This window comes from Montipora capricornis, chromosome 8 (assembly GCF_036669925.1).
Source record: "Montipora capricornis isolate CH-2021 chromosome 8, ASM3666992v2, whole genome shotgun sequence".
NCBI classification, from domain to species: Eukaryota; Metazoa; Cnidaria; class Anthozoa; order Scleractinia; family Acroporidae; genus Montipora; species Montipora capricornis.
In genome coordinates, this window is record NC_090890.1 from 5,863,062 (window position 1) to 5,877,513 (window position 14,452).

General features: G+C 39.9%; 3 protein-coding genes across 5 annotated transcripts in view; 2 read left to right on the forward strand and 1 right to left on the reverse strand.

Moving 5' to 3' along the window:
- Window positions 1–14,452, reverse strand: part of LOC138060557 (methyltransferase-like protein 22) — a 342,269-nt gene that overhangs the window by 63,926 nt on the left and 263,891 nt on the right. The gene's annotated exons all lie outside the window — the stretch shown is intronic.
- LOC138060560 (trace amine-associated receptor 8c-like) lies at window positions 81–7,694 on the forward strand. Its single transcript, XM_068906397.1, has 3 exons — window positions 81–1,656; window positions 2,139–4,930; window positions 7,013–7,694. The coding sequence occupies exons 2-3, from the start codon at window positions 4,234–4,236 to the stop codon at window positions 7,396–7,398; spliced, it is 1,083 nt and encodes a 360-aa protein (XP_068762498.1). The 5' UTR covers window positions 81–1,656; window positions 2,139–4,233; the 3' UTR covers window positions 7,399–7,694.
- The window catches only part of LOC138060559 (acid-sensing ion channel 2-like), a 16,976-nt gene continuing 15,884 nt past the window's right edge, over window positions 13,361–14,452 (forward strand). The window contains exon 1 of the mRNA XM_068906396.1: window positions 13,361–14,452. This exon is cut by the window's right edge and continues 18 nt beyond it. Coding sequence (XP_068762497.1) covers window positions 13,625–14,452 — 828 coding nt within the window. The 5' untranslated portion in view covers window positions 13,361–13,624.

Here is a 14,452-nt window from a genome sequence, read left to right on the forward strand (position 1 = left end):
CAGATTATGTGGTAAATTGCTCTCAACGTTTCAGAGGTAGCCAATATCAATATCAAATATCAATATCAATATTCAGTAATTGATTTTTTTGGCTGATAGATTGGCAAACGATGGGCTTATGCTAATGAGACAAAAAACGTAAACAAAGATTCCCCAAGAACATGTAAAAGTTTATCTTATTACACGTACATCGTAACATTAATTCATGAGGTCAACCAAACCAAATTAAAGCAGAATATCAAATTAAATGTTGGTTTTTCCGTGGAAGAGAAAATCTGAGTATCCTGTAAAAACAGGTCCAGAAATCGAGTCCTCCGAAACACATTGATGAATCAAAGTGCCACTGTCGTTACTCGTGGATATGAAAGTTACCTCGATTGTTTAAAATTGGCAGGCTGAAGTTTTCTTAATGCATTAGCATTGATAGTTGGATAATTGTGTAACAGCACGATGGGCTCTCATATGCAACTAGATACCCAAAATAATGCATGTATGTGAGGTAATCCCCTTTGCTGGAATTCAACCCTGTGAAATAAGTATACCATTTCTCCAATAGGCATAAGATAAATCTTTAACACATCCTCTATAACGAGCCGTACCATGTGTTCAAAGTTTGTTGCACAGATGACACGGTAATTTTGAATAAGGTCTGATTTTTGTTGCCAGGTCATATTGTTAATGTCATCAGGTTTAGCAAGTAGAGCAGATCCATTCAGTAATATTGACACTTTTTGTGCCAGTTATACATTCCTCCAACAAACCTTGTGAATATTTATCACTATATTTGATATTGTTACACTTAAAAACAGATGATGTGAACCATAACTGATCACAGGAAGTGCATATATATTCAGGGCCATGTGTTATCGTATCACAAAAAAGACTGAATCACTTTTGACATGAATGCCTAATAGAGTCTTGACCTTGACAAATTTCAGTTTGGTTAAGCCTTGAGCTCTGCACAGCTTTCCTTTAATGGTTTTATGCTTTTCTATTTAGGTCTCTGATATGTTCTGGATTGCTTTTCTTTTCCTATTCCCTTGCTGCTTCAATATTTTCAGATCTGTTTTGGCGTTTTGTGTTGTTTTTCTTTTCCCTGAACTCTTCAAGTGATTTTGTCTATTCCACTTGATAGATTCTCTCATATAAGCTCTTTTTTGCCACTGCTTTGTAGAAATTATTACGGACACTCACATCACTTTTGGCCATGACGTTAATTAATTGATTATTACCAGGCTCTGCATAATTGTTGACATTGGTAACACCGCTGATTTCATAACCTGATATACTGTCATTATAATACTGAAGTGCTGAAACATAGTTTCTTCCATCTAGATGTCCAATGTTCACAGTAGTTCCCTGTTGTCTGCTTATAGGACTCAGTCTGATAACAGTTACTGGTGCCCACCCCTCAATGGATTCATTTATATGTATTGTATAAACATTTAATACATTGCAAACTGCTTGCACAACAAGTGCATCACACCATGTATGTTGCTGTGACAACAAACGCACAATTGCTCTGTAATGGGTCCAATAAATTTTTGTCGGTTGTTTCTGATGGATTCAACTCCAGCAGCATGCACATTCATGTGATAGGAAGGATCATTGTATAACTGGTGGGCAGCAGAAGAAAAGAAGCATGAACTATCTGAGGTACATTCTAGTGCCTTCAATCCTTTTTGAGCTAATCGAGCCTGCAACAGTGCTATAGAAGGATTTCTCAGTATTGTATGTGCTGTAGGTGTACTCGTTCCATAAGCAACAGGGCCTGGGTTCGATTCAATGTCTCCTGATGTCAATAGCTTTTCTCTTGATAGACAATAATTCTCATTTTGTTGGTTCAATTTTGTCGAATGCGTAGTAGCAGATTGATCTTGAATGCACAATAGAACTGACAAGTCTTTTTTGTGTTCAGCAGTCCTGCGGGTAATAAGATAAAAATGACGATTAGAATCTCCTACTCTCGAAGATTGTTACGTCTGAGTTGCGGTCTAGGTATAGAGATATAATATTTTCCAAAAGCAAGAGATAAACACTTTCTCAACTCAGAAGAGCTCAGTCCTCATATAATTAATGCACCATACACTTTCTAATTACCTTGTCTTTCTGAAACAAGCTCGACGTTTTCTTGAAAGGAATTAATCCTGGAAGGTTCTCTGTCCCGGGGAGCATGTACTGCCTCAGCCCTTGCTCTATCGTAGGAGATTGGTACGGATTCCTCATCAGTTTTCGTTACATAATCAGTGACCGAGTCTTTCGACAGTTCTTCATTATGGTCCACCACACAAGTACTAGTGTCTGGAAGCATGGATTGCTTGGCTGCCTCACTGTTTTTCATGTCACGGATGTTGTTCAAGTTGTATTCACGTGACTTTGATGACTCATAGCTTGCAAAACTTCGTGATAGCTTTGATAAACATTGGTATACTTTGATAGCTTCGATGTTACTCTCCAAATGGCAGTTACCTTCCAAATGGAATTTATTTATCCCCCGTGAGCTCAGGGGGTGAACAGGGACTGTCTTTTCACCATGTGTCTGTCGATTCCATTTCTACATGTATTGAAGCCTTTGTGTTGGTCAGTGAAAGGCGGTGCACAATTAATTGCACCAATGTGTACTTGTTCAGAATATTTTGTTTCACCTTCGAAGAAAGCCATTTCTTTAATTCTTCCGTTTCTTGCTTCTAAATGCAGCGGAAGGTGCTCAAACACTTAAGTATAAAAGCGACATGCAACAATGGCGGCGCACAACCTCGCAAACAGGAAGTCACAGCTTTCTATGCTGTGTTGTGATTATACATCCTGATTGGCTTATGAGATCGAACTTCCAGTTAGGCAGGAGTGACATATTTGCATAAAGAACCTCACCAAAACTCGTGGATGTATCCACGAGTAAAAAGGGGTGGCCTTATCGAGTTCCATAAGTATAAAAATTAAAAACGCTTTGCTTTAAAATCAGAAAAGAAACAATTCACCGTTGCTGTTAAGAAAAGTGTATGCCAGGCAAAACAAGTTGCATCTCAGTAACCTGAAAGTTAAGAAATAATTTGCCTGTGTTTAAATTGGCAAATACACCAATACATCACTAACGTTTCGTGTTTAACCGGAGAATTAGGGAAGCAGATGTTCGAAGGTGTAATAGCTATTGAGTTTTATTCCTCAGTTACCGAGTTCTATAAGTATAAAACTTAAAAATGGTTGTCTTTAAAATCAGAAAAGAACCAATTCACCGTTGCTGTTGAGGAAAGTGTATGCCATCTCGGTAACCTGAAAGTTAAGAAATAATTTGCCTGTGTTTAAATTGGCAAATACACCAAGACATCACTAACGTTTCATGTTTAACCGGAGAATTAGGGAAGCAGATGTTCGAAGGTGTAATAGCTGTTGAGTTTTATTCCTCAGTTATCGAGTTCCATAAGTTTAAAAGGTCATAAAACTAAAAATAGTTGTTTTTAAAATCAGAAAAGAACCAATTCACAGTTGCTGTTGAGAAAAGTGAATGCCAGGCAAAACAAGTTGCATCTCGGTAGCCTGAAAGTTAAGAAATAATTTGACCGCGTGTTTAAATCAACAAATACACCAATACATCACTAACGTTTCATGTTTAACCGGAGAATTAGGGAAGCAGATGTTCGAAGGTGTAATAGCTGTTGAGTTTTTTTCCTCAGTTATCGAGTTCCATAAGTATAAAAAATAAAAATAGTTTCCTCAAAAATCAGAAAAGAACCAATTCACCGTTGCTGTTGAGAAAAGTGTATGCCAGGCAAAACAAGTTGCATCTCGGTAGCCTGAAAGTTAAGAAATAATTTTCCATTTTTTAACTGCACGATGCTGGCCGTTGTAAACCGTGTTTTAGAAAACATTTCAAATTGACTTTTTGTCCCTCTGGACTATTTTGACACGTCACTCAAAATTGATTTAATATCGTCATTAAAAACTTTATGACGAAGTCGGCCCAACAAACGCGTCGAGATTAACACCTCTCGCTCCCTTTATGTCTCTTGCTCTGCCTTTTTAGTGTGAGTACTAGTCTTGTTACAACTCCCACTGAGATTTAGGTATTTTTTTTTAACTGAAACAACGGGGACGCACATTCCTGACCCAAGTTAAGCTCCTCATGTGAGTGACCTTTACCGAACGTTACGTGACCTTATACAACAATTCTGAAAGTGGGAGTGCGGCACTGCGGCAATTATCACGTGAATTGCGGAGACGTGATATTTTCAAAGCATGGAGTCAGAAGACAGGTATTTGTGGACAAAGACAGAGAAATGGTGTTTAACATTAACACTTGGTTTTCTGATAATTTTTGGACTTTGCGGAAATCTACTCGTTACTATCGTAATTCTTCGTTTTAAGCGACTTCGTCGGTACGTGAACAGTTACTTGATCCTGAACTTGGCAATAAGTGACTTTTTAACAACATCTATATCAATGCCATATCAACTTGCTACGGTGCTCGATCAAAGTATCATCTCTCACAATGGAGTGCTTTGCAAAGTTGGTGGAATTTTGTCTTATCCTTTCTACATTTCTTCAACCATAACACTTGTGATGTTGGCGATTGAACGACATATTGCGGTGAGCGATCCTTTGAGATACGTGAGTCGTGTTACCACACGCACGATCTCAATAATGGTCGCCTTTGCCTGGTTTCAAGCTGTATTTTTCTGTATTCTCTTCGCTATATTGGGAAAAGTGGAATTTTCGAAGAAAAGCTTAGATTGTGGAGTAACTTGGGAAGGAACACCATTATGGCTAAGTTTGTTGGCTTTAATTATGAATGTCGTCCTACCATATTTCTTATTGCTCGTTATGAGTTTGAAAGTTTTGACCATAGCAAGGAGACAAATGAGAAGAATTGCATTTGAAATGTCTGGACAAACTCGGCCGTTTCGCAGGAGAAGAAACGTGTTTTCAATTTCAGGTATGTATGAAACCAAGAACCAAAAACGCCTTTCCCTTTTTTTCTAGAATAATCTCGGCTCAATTGAAAACTTGGCTACGTGGTAATTTTTATTAATTATTTGCGTCATATCAAGGAAGTTCATCATTACCGGTACCGCAACTGAACATGCGTCAAGTATTTACATTCTTTTCATTAACTGCTTATGTCCGCTTAGGAAACCGGAAGTACCTTAGCTTAATCATCAGAGACATTGGCCTTCGCTGTTACTCAGAAACAGACATTTTTACCATTCTTCCCAGGAGAATTCTGATTCTTCCTAAAGCATTTAGATTTAGCATTTCTTTCCAATACAAGCAATGCCTTGGAATACGAAATTATTTACTTAACTGTGACAACAGGTCATAATAACCCTAAAAGTCTTCTTTAAATCTTTTGGCCTTGAAACAATGATATACTGTAATTCAAAGCTGCTTAGAGCATCGAGGGAAAGAAAAGAGGACACGACAGGATTGACTATAAACCCCCCGGGGGGGGGGGGGTACTCCATATATCCCTGGGTGGGGAGGTGCGGCGCAACCCCTCATACCCTGACCCTGTTTAAGACAAATATCGCTGGTTTTCCTACTCATTTTAAGACAGAATTCCGATTTTTGATACCCTGTTTAAGACATTTAACCCATTTTAAGACAAAAAATGATAATTCGATACCCTGTTCAAGACAATATTCAATGAGAAAAGCAATATTAGAGTAGTAGAAAGCTTTTCCAGTAGTGAATTGATATGGTAACACACTCAGACCATTCCGAGTATAAAATGTCAAAAAAGATGAAGAAAGAGAAGGAAAGAGAAGGTTTCATAACCAGTCCCTCGATTAGCTATGCTGACTCCAAGTATATGTCGCCACAGGTCGCCCAAGTTCAATGTATGAGTATCTGTGCTGTACTATAGTATGCAAGAGTAGAAATATAAGGATTTGTATGGGGAAAATGGTTCTCAAAATGAAAAAAATACTTTACGATTTAAAATTAAAACAAAATAGCTTACCTTGCTTTAGTCTTGTATGTCTGTCTCTGGTACGGTTTCTTGGTCGATTAAGAACGATTTAGGTAGTTTTTGGTTCCTCTTCTTTTCCCTCTATATATTCTTCCCCAAGGAAGGGGACCAAGAAGAAGTCGCCGAACGGAATCACCGAAGGAAAAGGGCCATAAATTCGCTCCGAAGGCTTCGATCGCCTCAAAATTCCACTTAGATCACTGACGATACCTCCGCTACTCATTCGTCTTCTTCATTCCAGCCGGTTGTACACTGAGAAGGAATCAAGGGCCGCCAAACTCTGAAAACATTTGCTTCGAGAGCCATCGGATGAAGCTTTAGTCACCGTTGAAACCGTGTTACCGAAACCTTTGAGAGGTCGCTTAGCGACCCGGCCTAAGACTCACGAATGGTCACCATTGTGCCAGCTCTACTGACCAATCGCGAGTAGCCAAGCGGTCTTCCAAGGGTGATTTACGTATATACAGGGAAAAGAAGAGGAACTAAAAACCACATAAATCAGCGTTGACCCAGAAAGCGTACCAGAGACAAAGACATCCAAGACTAAAGCAAGGTAAGCTATTTTTATTTTAAATCGTAAATATCTTTTTGAATTTTGAGAAACAAATCCTTATATTTCTACTCTTGCATAATATAGTACAGCACAGATACTCATATATTGAGCTTGGGCTACCTGTGACCGCGAAAGATAACAGCAGTCGGGGCAATGGAATTCGAAGCGTTGGCCCTTCGTCAGAGTGACTAACCAAACATATGACTGTTCGCTCTGATGAGGGGCTAATGCATGCTCCAAACGTCAGCTTTCAATTTGTTCAGTTTACATTAGAGAATTTACCATACAAATCCGGTTGATAACCGAACCCATTTCTGTGTTTCACATCCCGCGGACGCAGCACCACAGCTCCCTTAGAAACGAGAACCCTTTATCCATTTTACAGTAGTGAGTCGCAGTTGTTGCTGCAGCTCCTATTTTTCATACGAAAGAATTCTTTTAGTTCCTTTAAATGGATGTCTAACTACTTATGCAATTTCTTCACTGTTTTCCAGGCTCAGAGAGCAAAGCTACTGCAGCCATCTTGGTTGTCATCATCGTGTTTCTAATTCTTTGGATTCCGTTCCTTATCACTCGGGGATTAATGGCATTTAATGACGTTTATATTCCTCCCGTAGCAAACACATCAGCGGTGTGGATATTGCATTTAAACTCTGTGGTAAACGTTCTAATTTACACACTTCGCAGGTCAGACTATAGACAAGCATTTAAAGACGTCATGCGCTGTACGTCTCTCTCAGGGCCTAATGTTTTTGAGTTAAGCGTAACTAACAGAACTGATAAACAAATTCTTAACCTGCGAAGGGTGTCTGCTGTAAAGTTCAAATCTGCAAGCGAAATGGACAATTCCGCTCCCGTTATCCCTGCCCGCTCGTCCTGAAAAGGGAATCGACCCACAACTTTGTATGGACCTCCAGGACTCCGTCTTTCCCCCATTTCACTGATTTTATGGTGCACAATACCCCAAACAACAACACCAAACAGACAAAGGAAAAAGAAAAAACGCAGGTACGCGCCCAACAAAAATATCCAGTGTATCAGACTTCGGAATGCATTGAACAACCAATTGGATGTGATAGGCTTCGAGACAAGAAATTCAACACTTGTCTACATATCAATATAACTAACAAATAATTTTGTTAAATATCTCTTTAATAAAAATGTTTTTTAGAAGATATCGTCTAACGTTAATCTTGTATGATATCTATTAAACAAATTAACGTCAGTTTTTTTATGCCTCTGGCCTCTTATTGATGATAAATTGCGCCATAATATTGTCAAAGTTGCTGTGGAAATCACGAGCCTCACCCTTTCGGAAATGAATAAGTAGCTCATTTCAAGCCAGCCTCTAAACTAAGATAAGGCATAGCATAGAGAAAGCATAACAATAACAGCGGAAATACAAACAAGCGTTTAAATTGATGATAAAAATTAGCCAATGAGCTAGATAGAATTTAGATAGTTATTGTAAAATCTTTAATTCCTCCTACAAGTCAGTCACATGGGATAAATTTAGCTCATTGACCAATGCAAAAAATCACCTTATTTTGACTCCAGTAGCGTACCTCCAATTATACCAAGCTGAATCCGAATCGGAATCTCAAGCTTGAATCCCAAAGAAGATCGTATTGTCCCTTCAGGAAAGGAATAGTGGTTCTGTTCAAACTAGCCTATGAATTGAGATGGAGCAGTTTACGATAAGCCAGATAAAGCGTCAGAATAACGCAATAACGGTGGAAATCCCACATGCGTTTTTTACAGCTCCTCACCTAATTTCCTATCTTACTAAACATCCCCTTGAACTGCGAGCGACCTATCTAGATACTTCATGTTATCACAATTTACACATAAAGTGTGCATACCTCCAGCACAGTCTTTTCTGCATTGAATGACCGATCTTGAATGCACAATAGAACTGACAAGTCTTTTTTGTGTTCAGCAGTCCTGCGGGTAATAAGATAAAAATCGAAGATCGTTACATCTGAGTTGCGGTCTAGGTATAGAGATATAATATTTTCCAAAAGCAAGAGATAAACACTTTCTCAACTCAGAAGAGCTCAGTCCTTATATAAATAATGCACCATACACTTTCTAATTACCTTGTCTTTCTGAAACAAGCTCGACGTTTTCTTGAAAGGAACTAATCCTGGAAGGTTCTCTGTCCCGGGGAGCATGTACTGCCTCAGCCCTTGCTCTATCGTAGGAGATTGGTACGGATTCCTCATCAGTTTTCGTTACATAATCAGTGACCGAGTCTTTCGACAGTTCTTCATTATGGTCCACCACACAAGTACTAGTGTCTGGAAGCATGGATTGCTTGGTTGCTCACTGTTTTTCATGTCACGGATGTTGTTCAAGTTGTATTCGCGTGACTTTGAAGACTCATAGCTTGCAAAACTTCGTGATAGCTTTGATAAACATTGGTGTACTTTGATAGCTTCGATGTTACTCTCCAAATGGCAGTCACCTTCCAAATAGAATTTATTTATCCCCCGTGAGCTTAGGGGATGAACAGGGACTGTCTTCTCACCATGTGTCTGTCGATTCCATTTCTACATGTATTGAAGTCTTCGCGTTGGTCAGTGAAAGGCGGTGCACAATTAATTGCACCAATGTGTACTTGTTCAGAATATTTTGCTTCACCTTCGAAGAAAGCCATTTCTTTAATTCTTCCGTTTCTTGCTTCTAAATGCAGCGGAAGGTGCTCAAACACATGCAACAATAGGTGCGGTTACACTCACCATGGTAAATGCCATTTCCCATGGTAAATTATCCCGCGGTGCCTCACACTTGAGTTTTAGTATACCGCGTTAACTAGGAGTCACACGTTACGAAGATTACCGAGGTAAAACGAAATCTCACGCAATTCATTGGCGGGAAATTTAATCACAACTTCATCAGCATAGCGATTGGCTCTTGTACCTCGGGCATCAAAATACCCTTCCAACTTCCCACGTTAAATGTCATGGGCGCTTCCACTGATCTCTTTGACGTATCCATGGATACTTAACACGGGAAATTTACCTCGGGAAGCGTCGGTCACACCACTAAATACAGTTTCCCGTGGTAAAAAGGCAATTTACCACGGTAAAAGTGCCCCGTGTAACCGCACCTGATGGCGGCGCACAACCTCGCAAACAGGAAGTCACAGCTTTCTATGCTGTGTTGTGATTATCCATCCTGATTGGCTTATTAGATCGAACTTCCGGTTACGCAGGAGTGACACATTTGCATAAAGAACCTCACCAAAACTCGTGGATATATCCACGAGTAAAAAGGCGAGTGCATTCATACCATATTAGCACAATCTCGACCCCAGAGCTCTTCTGTTGACTGAAGGAGAGAAGAGCTCTGGGGAACCCTGAAACAATGTGTCTTCTTATTGGTATTCGTGAAGAACAATCAAAAGCGTCTCTAATTGGTGCATTCATGTTAGCACGAGGAGTGAGCAGGCGCAGTAAGGTTCAAATAGCCAATTTTTGGCTATAAGAACCCTACGGCGCATGTTTTCCTAAATAGAGCTTCCCAGAGCCTTGGGTCTACCCGAGGCTCTGGTGACGAGAATGCATACTAGCAGTTCTCACGCCTGTTTTCAGGCGCACCCAGCGAAAATTATTTCCAAAATGCATAATAATAGCAAAAAAAACCTACAAGAAAACCGTAATAAAACCTTTTTTGGAGTTTCTTAATTTTGCTTGGTAAAAAGGTTATCCGCACTCCCAGGATGATTATGAGAAAAATTCCAGCTCCCAGGTGATAGTGAGGGAAACGAGAATCCAGGCCGCATTTTGCGCAGCGGATTTTCTATTTTAATAGTATATCTTTAAATACTATGTATGTAGTAGGCATCTGTATATGCTATGTCGTTTAGCTGTATGTAAATGTAATGTCTCGAAGGTATTAGCTGCTGTAGTTATTCTGATATTCGAGATGAAGTAAAATTATTTTTTGCATGTATGTATGTTACCTTTAGTAGGGCGAGTGCGCACACTTTGTAAACTGCGACTCCAGTGCTTACCATATGACAGATAAAATGACTTTTCCCTTGTATATTTAAGCCATCGAATTCTTACGTTAAATTGACAAGGGCGGTTTGGAGCTGTAAGTAGGCGTGGGATTTGTCTCATATGGTTTAGGGGTCGACATATCTCTCCCTCAATGCCGTACCGGGAGGCGAGGTCGGTAGCAGAAAGCAGCGAAGGGCCAACTGCGTCCAAAAGCGATCGCACGGGCCGAAATCCCGGGATGACTCGTTTGGTACGACGCTCCAGCGCCATGTCTGGAGGTACCGCGTTTTTCTTTCTTTTTCAAACATTCCGTCAGCGCATACGTAAATGTTTTTGCTCTCCGATACCTAGCCTACCAACAAAATTAAAACAAAATGAAGATGCTCTCTGGCCTTTCTGTGAACGAATTCCAGAACCTACAGGACCTACCGATGCAATTTTGGCAAGGTTTGAAAGCTAAAAACTTCAATCGATGCGGTATTTTGCTGATAGGATTGGGTGGCCCGACACTTATAAAAAAAAAAAAACTATGAATGAGAATCGGGAGTCTTCCCTTGTCATGGAATGACAGACTTACCAGAATTCTTTTTAGGCATGAGCGAGGCAACTTAAGAAGCACGAGACTGGCCCTCATCGAATGGCTGAGGCGCGGCTAGAGGAAAAGATTTCTAGCCAGATACTCAGGAGTAGGCCTGGTGTGTGCTGTTAACTTAGATTTTGGATTTCTGAACAAGTTTTTATCATAGAAAATTGGCGACAAAGTTGTGCTTTCATTTCGCTGTAATCCTCGTGTCAAAAAAACGGTATAATGTAAATAAGAGAATAACGAGATTTATATTTGCAGATGACATGTCCTCTTACTACTAAAGTCAAACTACTACATGTCTGTGCAATAAGCGCATTCACAATTTCCTCATATTACTTTAAAAAAGTAGGTTTGTTTGTTGTTTTTTTTTTAAAGGGTTTTGCTGGCTTTCTCTCCCGTACTCGTCTTAGGCATGATCTTCGCGGAAGTTACATTCTGCCCCTCAAAAAACCTGGAACAACCAGTTATGGTCTTAGTTAGTTATTTTTTCTTACGTATCAGCTAAGTTGCAGAACGTGCTATCTGATTTTATCCGTACCACTGAGCAAGCAATCAAGTAAAGAACCTCATGAATCAAAACCGCTCGCCAAACCGGTAAAAACAGGTTTTTTTCAACATGGGATACGTTGTACTAGCCGTAAGCTTTTCGTGAACGAGTTGTCCTCCAGTCTCCCGCAGTTTCTGTTCTCACCTAGACAGCACGGATTGAAATGCTAAAAATATAGGGAAATTGTATGAAAGTTAATAACTTGTCAGCCAGCTGAATTTCTACTGCGGAACAGATATTTTGCGGAACACCTTTGTTGGGTGTCACTATATTTTATTTCTGCCTCGTGCTCGACAAACTAAGGGTCAGTAGAGAGACTGCTTATGCAGAGCTAAAATCCTCTCACCACCTATTTCGCCTTTCCATAGTCAACTCTCCATTTCATAGAAAATTCAATTCTCTGTTGCATAACATCTGGAAAGATCTATTTTCTTGTCATGCTTTCTCAAAAAACATGGTTACATTATTTTGTCGTGCTGAAAGACACTTTCCCAGCGGGAAGAAAAGAAAATTTGAGCATAACGTTGCCGGACTATTTTTGCTGTTTATAAACATATTTCAGCGGTGTTTTTCCGGGGGATATTCTCAATTCAAAGAGGATGAAGGGGTACCTCCATTTGTCGAGACCACTATTGCTTTTTGTGGCAAATTCGTTACAGCTCTAAAGCGGTAAATTCTATAATCCCCTCTTCGGACTGAACGAACAAAATCTTTTTGAGGTACAATTGCGCCCTCTATTTTTTAAAAAAGATCATATTTTTTCATGGCCAGGCTGAAAACAGCATTCCTTTCTTTTGTCATCTTCATGGAATAGGAATTCTTCTTGTTCTTTTTCTGGGATTATTTTTTTGTAGTTTGATTTCGAAAATTGCGGAATTTGCCGACCTCCTGTCGATTACATTGCCCTCTGTTAGTTTTCATCGCCGTTTGTTGGAAAAAGGACAGAATTCACTAAACCTTTCGCAGGGCAAAAACGAGGTTCAATGTACTTTGTTAGTTTCCATCGATACGCAAAACGTATTAACAAAATCTCAGTGTGTATCAAGAACCCAGATATAAAATTAGTATGAGGGTGTGGACGTTTACGGACAAAATCGAATGCTTATCGTCAAGTACATACTCGCGTCCTCCTCGTTCATTTCACGTCGTCGGGACGAGAAAGGTTAAGAAATGTACCAAAACGGTTGGTGTGCGGCCTTTTGAGCTGAGGTCGCCAGTTCGATCTCTGTCTCATTCCATCGGCGTCTGTTTCAACTTTCCTCTGATCCGTGTTGCTCTAGCTTTGAATACCCGTAAAACGGAGCATTGCCGGAGGAAGGGTAAAAGGGGTGCATCGAGGGGCACAAGTTTATCAGTTCACTGGCGCGTGTTACCCTCGTAAAATAAGGACCTTTTCATCGCTTAATTAAGCTCTCTAATATTTATTTAGCAGTTCTCCTACCCCCGTACATATTTACTGCATTATTGATATATCAACGTTTTTTTCAATCCATCACACTGTGTAAACACAATTCAAAGTGCACATCGTTTTGCATAACATAATCGCATGTTTCAATTAAATGTGGCTCACTTTAATTAAAAGCTGCCAAAAAATACGAGTGGATTGAGCACTCCTTTGCAAATAGTTTCGTCCCAAAAGAGATTATGTTTTTGGGCCTTCGCCCGCGTGAAACAAAATTGAACGAACAGCAATAATTCTAGCTCTTTTGGGCGACGTAAAAACACATTTCGGCAAATCACAAAAAGAGAAAGAATCAAGCTGCCCGGAAAATTATTTTATAAATTACCTGACCACGCGTGAGACAATTTTTTTTTCGTGCACAAATTTAAACTTGAGAGTTATAAGTGTAACTTTAAATGACTTACTCGTAAAGACAATGGGAGTTTTCCGTTGAAATTGTGTCCCCAAATACAAAGAGATTTGGAAAAACAAAACTTCAAAGTCTGACCACGGGATATTGTCAACATGGCTACCATATGGAAAGAATTTGTAAGTTCTACAACTGTTCATGGATTTCGTCGAATCTTTGAGAGTCCTTCACGATTTTTTCGAGTGATATGGCTTTTGTTACTGTTAGGAGCAACGACAGGTTACGTATTTTTCGTTATGGAAAGTATAGAGAAATATTTCTTGAAACCAGTGGCGCTTTCCTTTACAGAGGTTATCCCTGAAAGTGGACAACTAGAGTTTCCTGCCGTTACCATTTGCAACTTAAATCGATTCGTGAAATCCAAAGTAGACATGTTCGAAAGCGACAAAAATTTTTACAAACTGGGCTTGAATCTGTCGGCTTGCGGGATGGTTGGGTTAGTGAAAAAGGACATGAGTTGTGGACAAGGCTTGCTTTGCGCGTTTGAGCGCTTCGGATCGGACGTCGCGGACAATTGCAACGTTAGCACAAGGAGACGTATCATTGCTGCCTTAAATAACACCAAGGCAGCAATCTTCAACGCTGAAGAATTTCTGGAAGCTTATGGTCATGATATTGATGACATGTTTTTGCACTTCTGTCGGTTTGGGAATGGGGAAATTTGTTCCCCGGCTGATTTCCTTCCTTTCTTGACGGAAAATGGTCGTTGCTTTACGTTCAACTCTGGCCGAAATCATACTCCAATCCGTGTCTCGAAGAGAGCAGGTTCGTTTGGCGGTTTGAGCGTTATGCTGGATGTCCAAGCGCATGAAAACACTATCAGCGAGTTTTCGCGCGGATTGAGGGTGATTGTACACGAACAAGGCACATTCGTTGACATTGAAAACGGATTCAATGTTCTCCCAGGATCACACACATTGGTT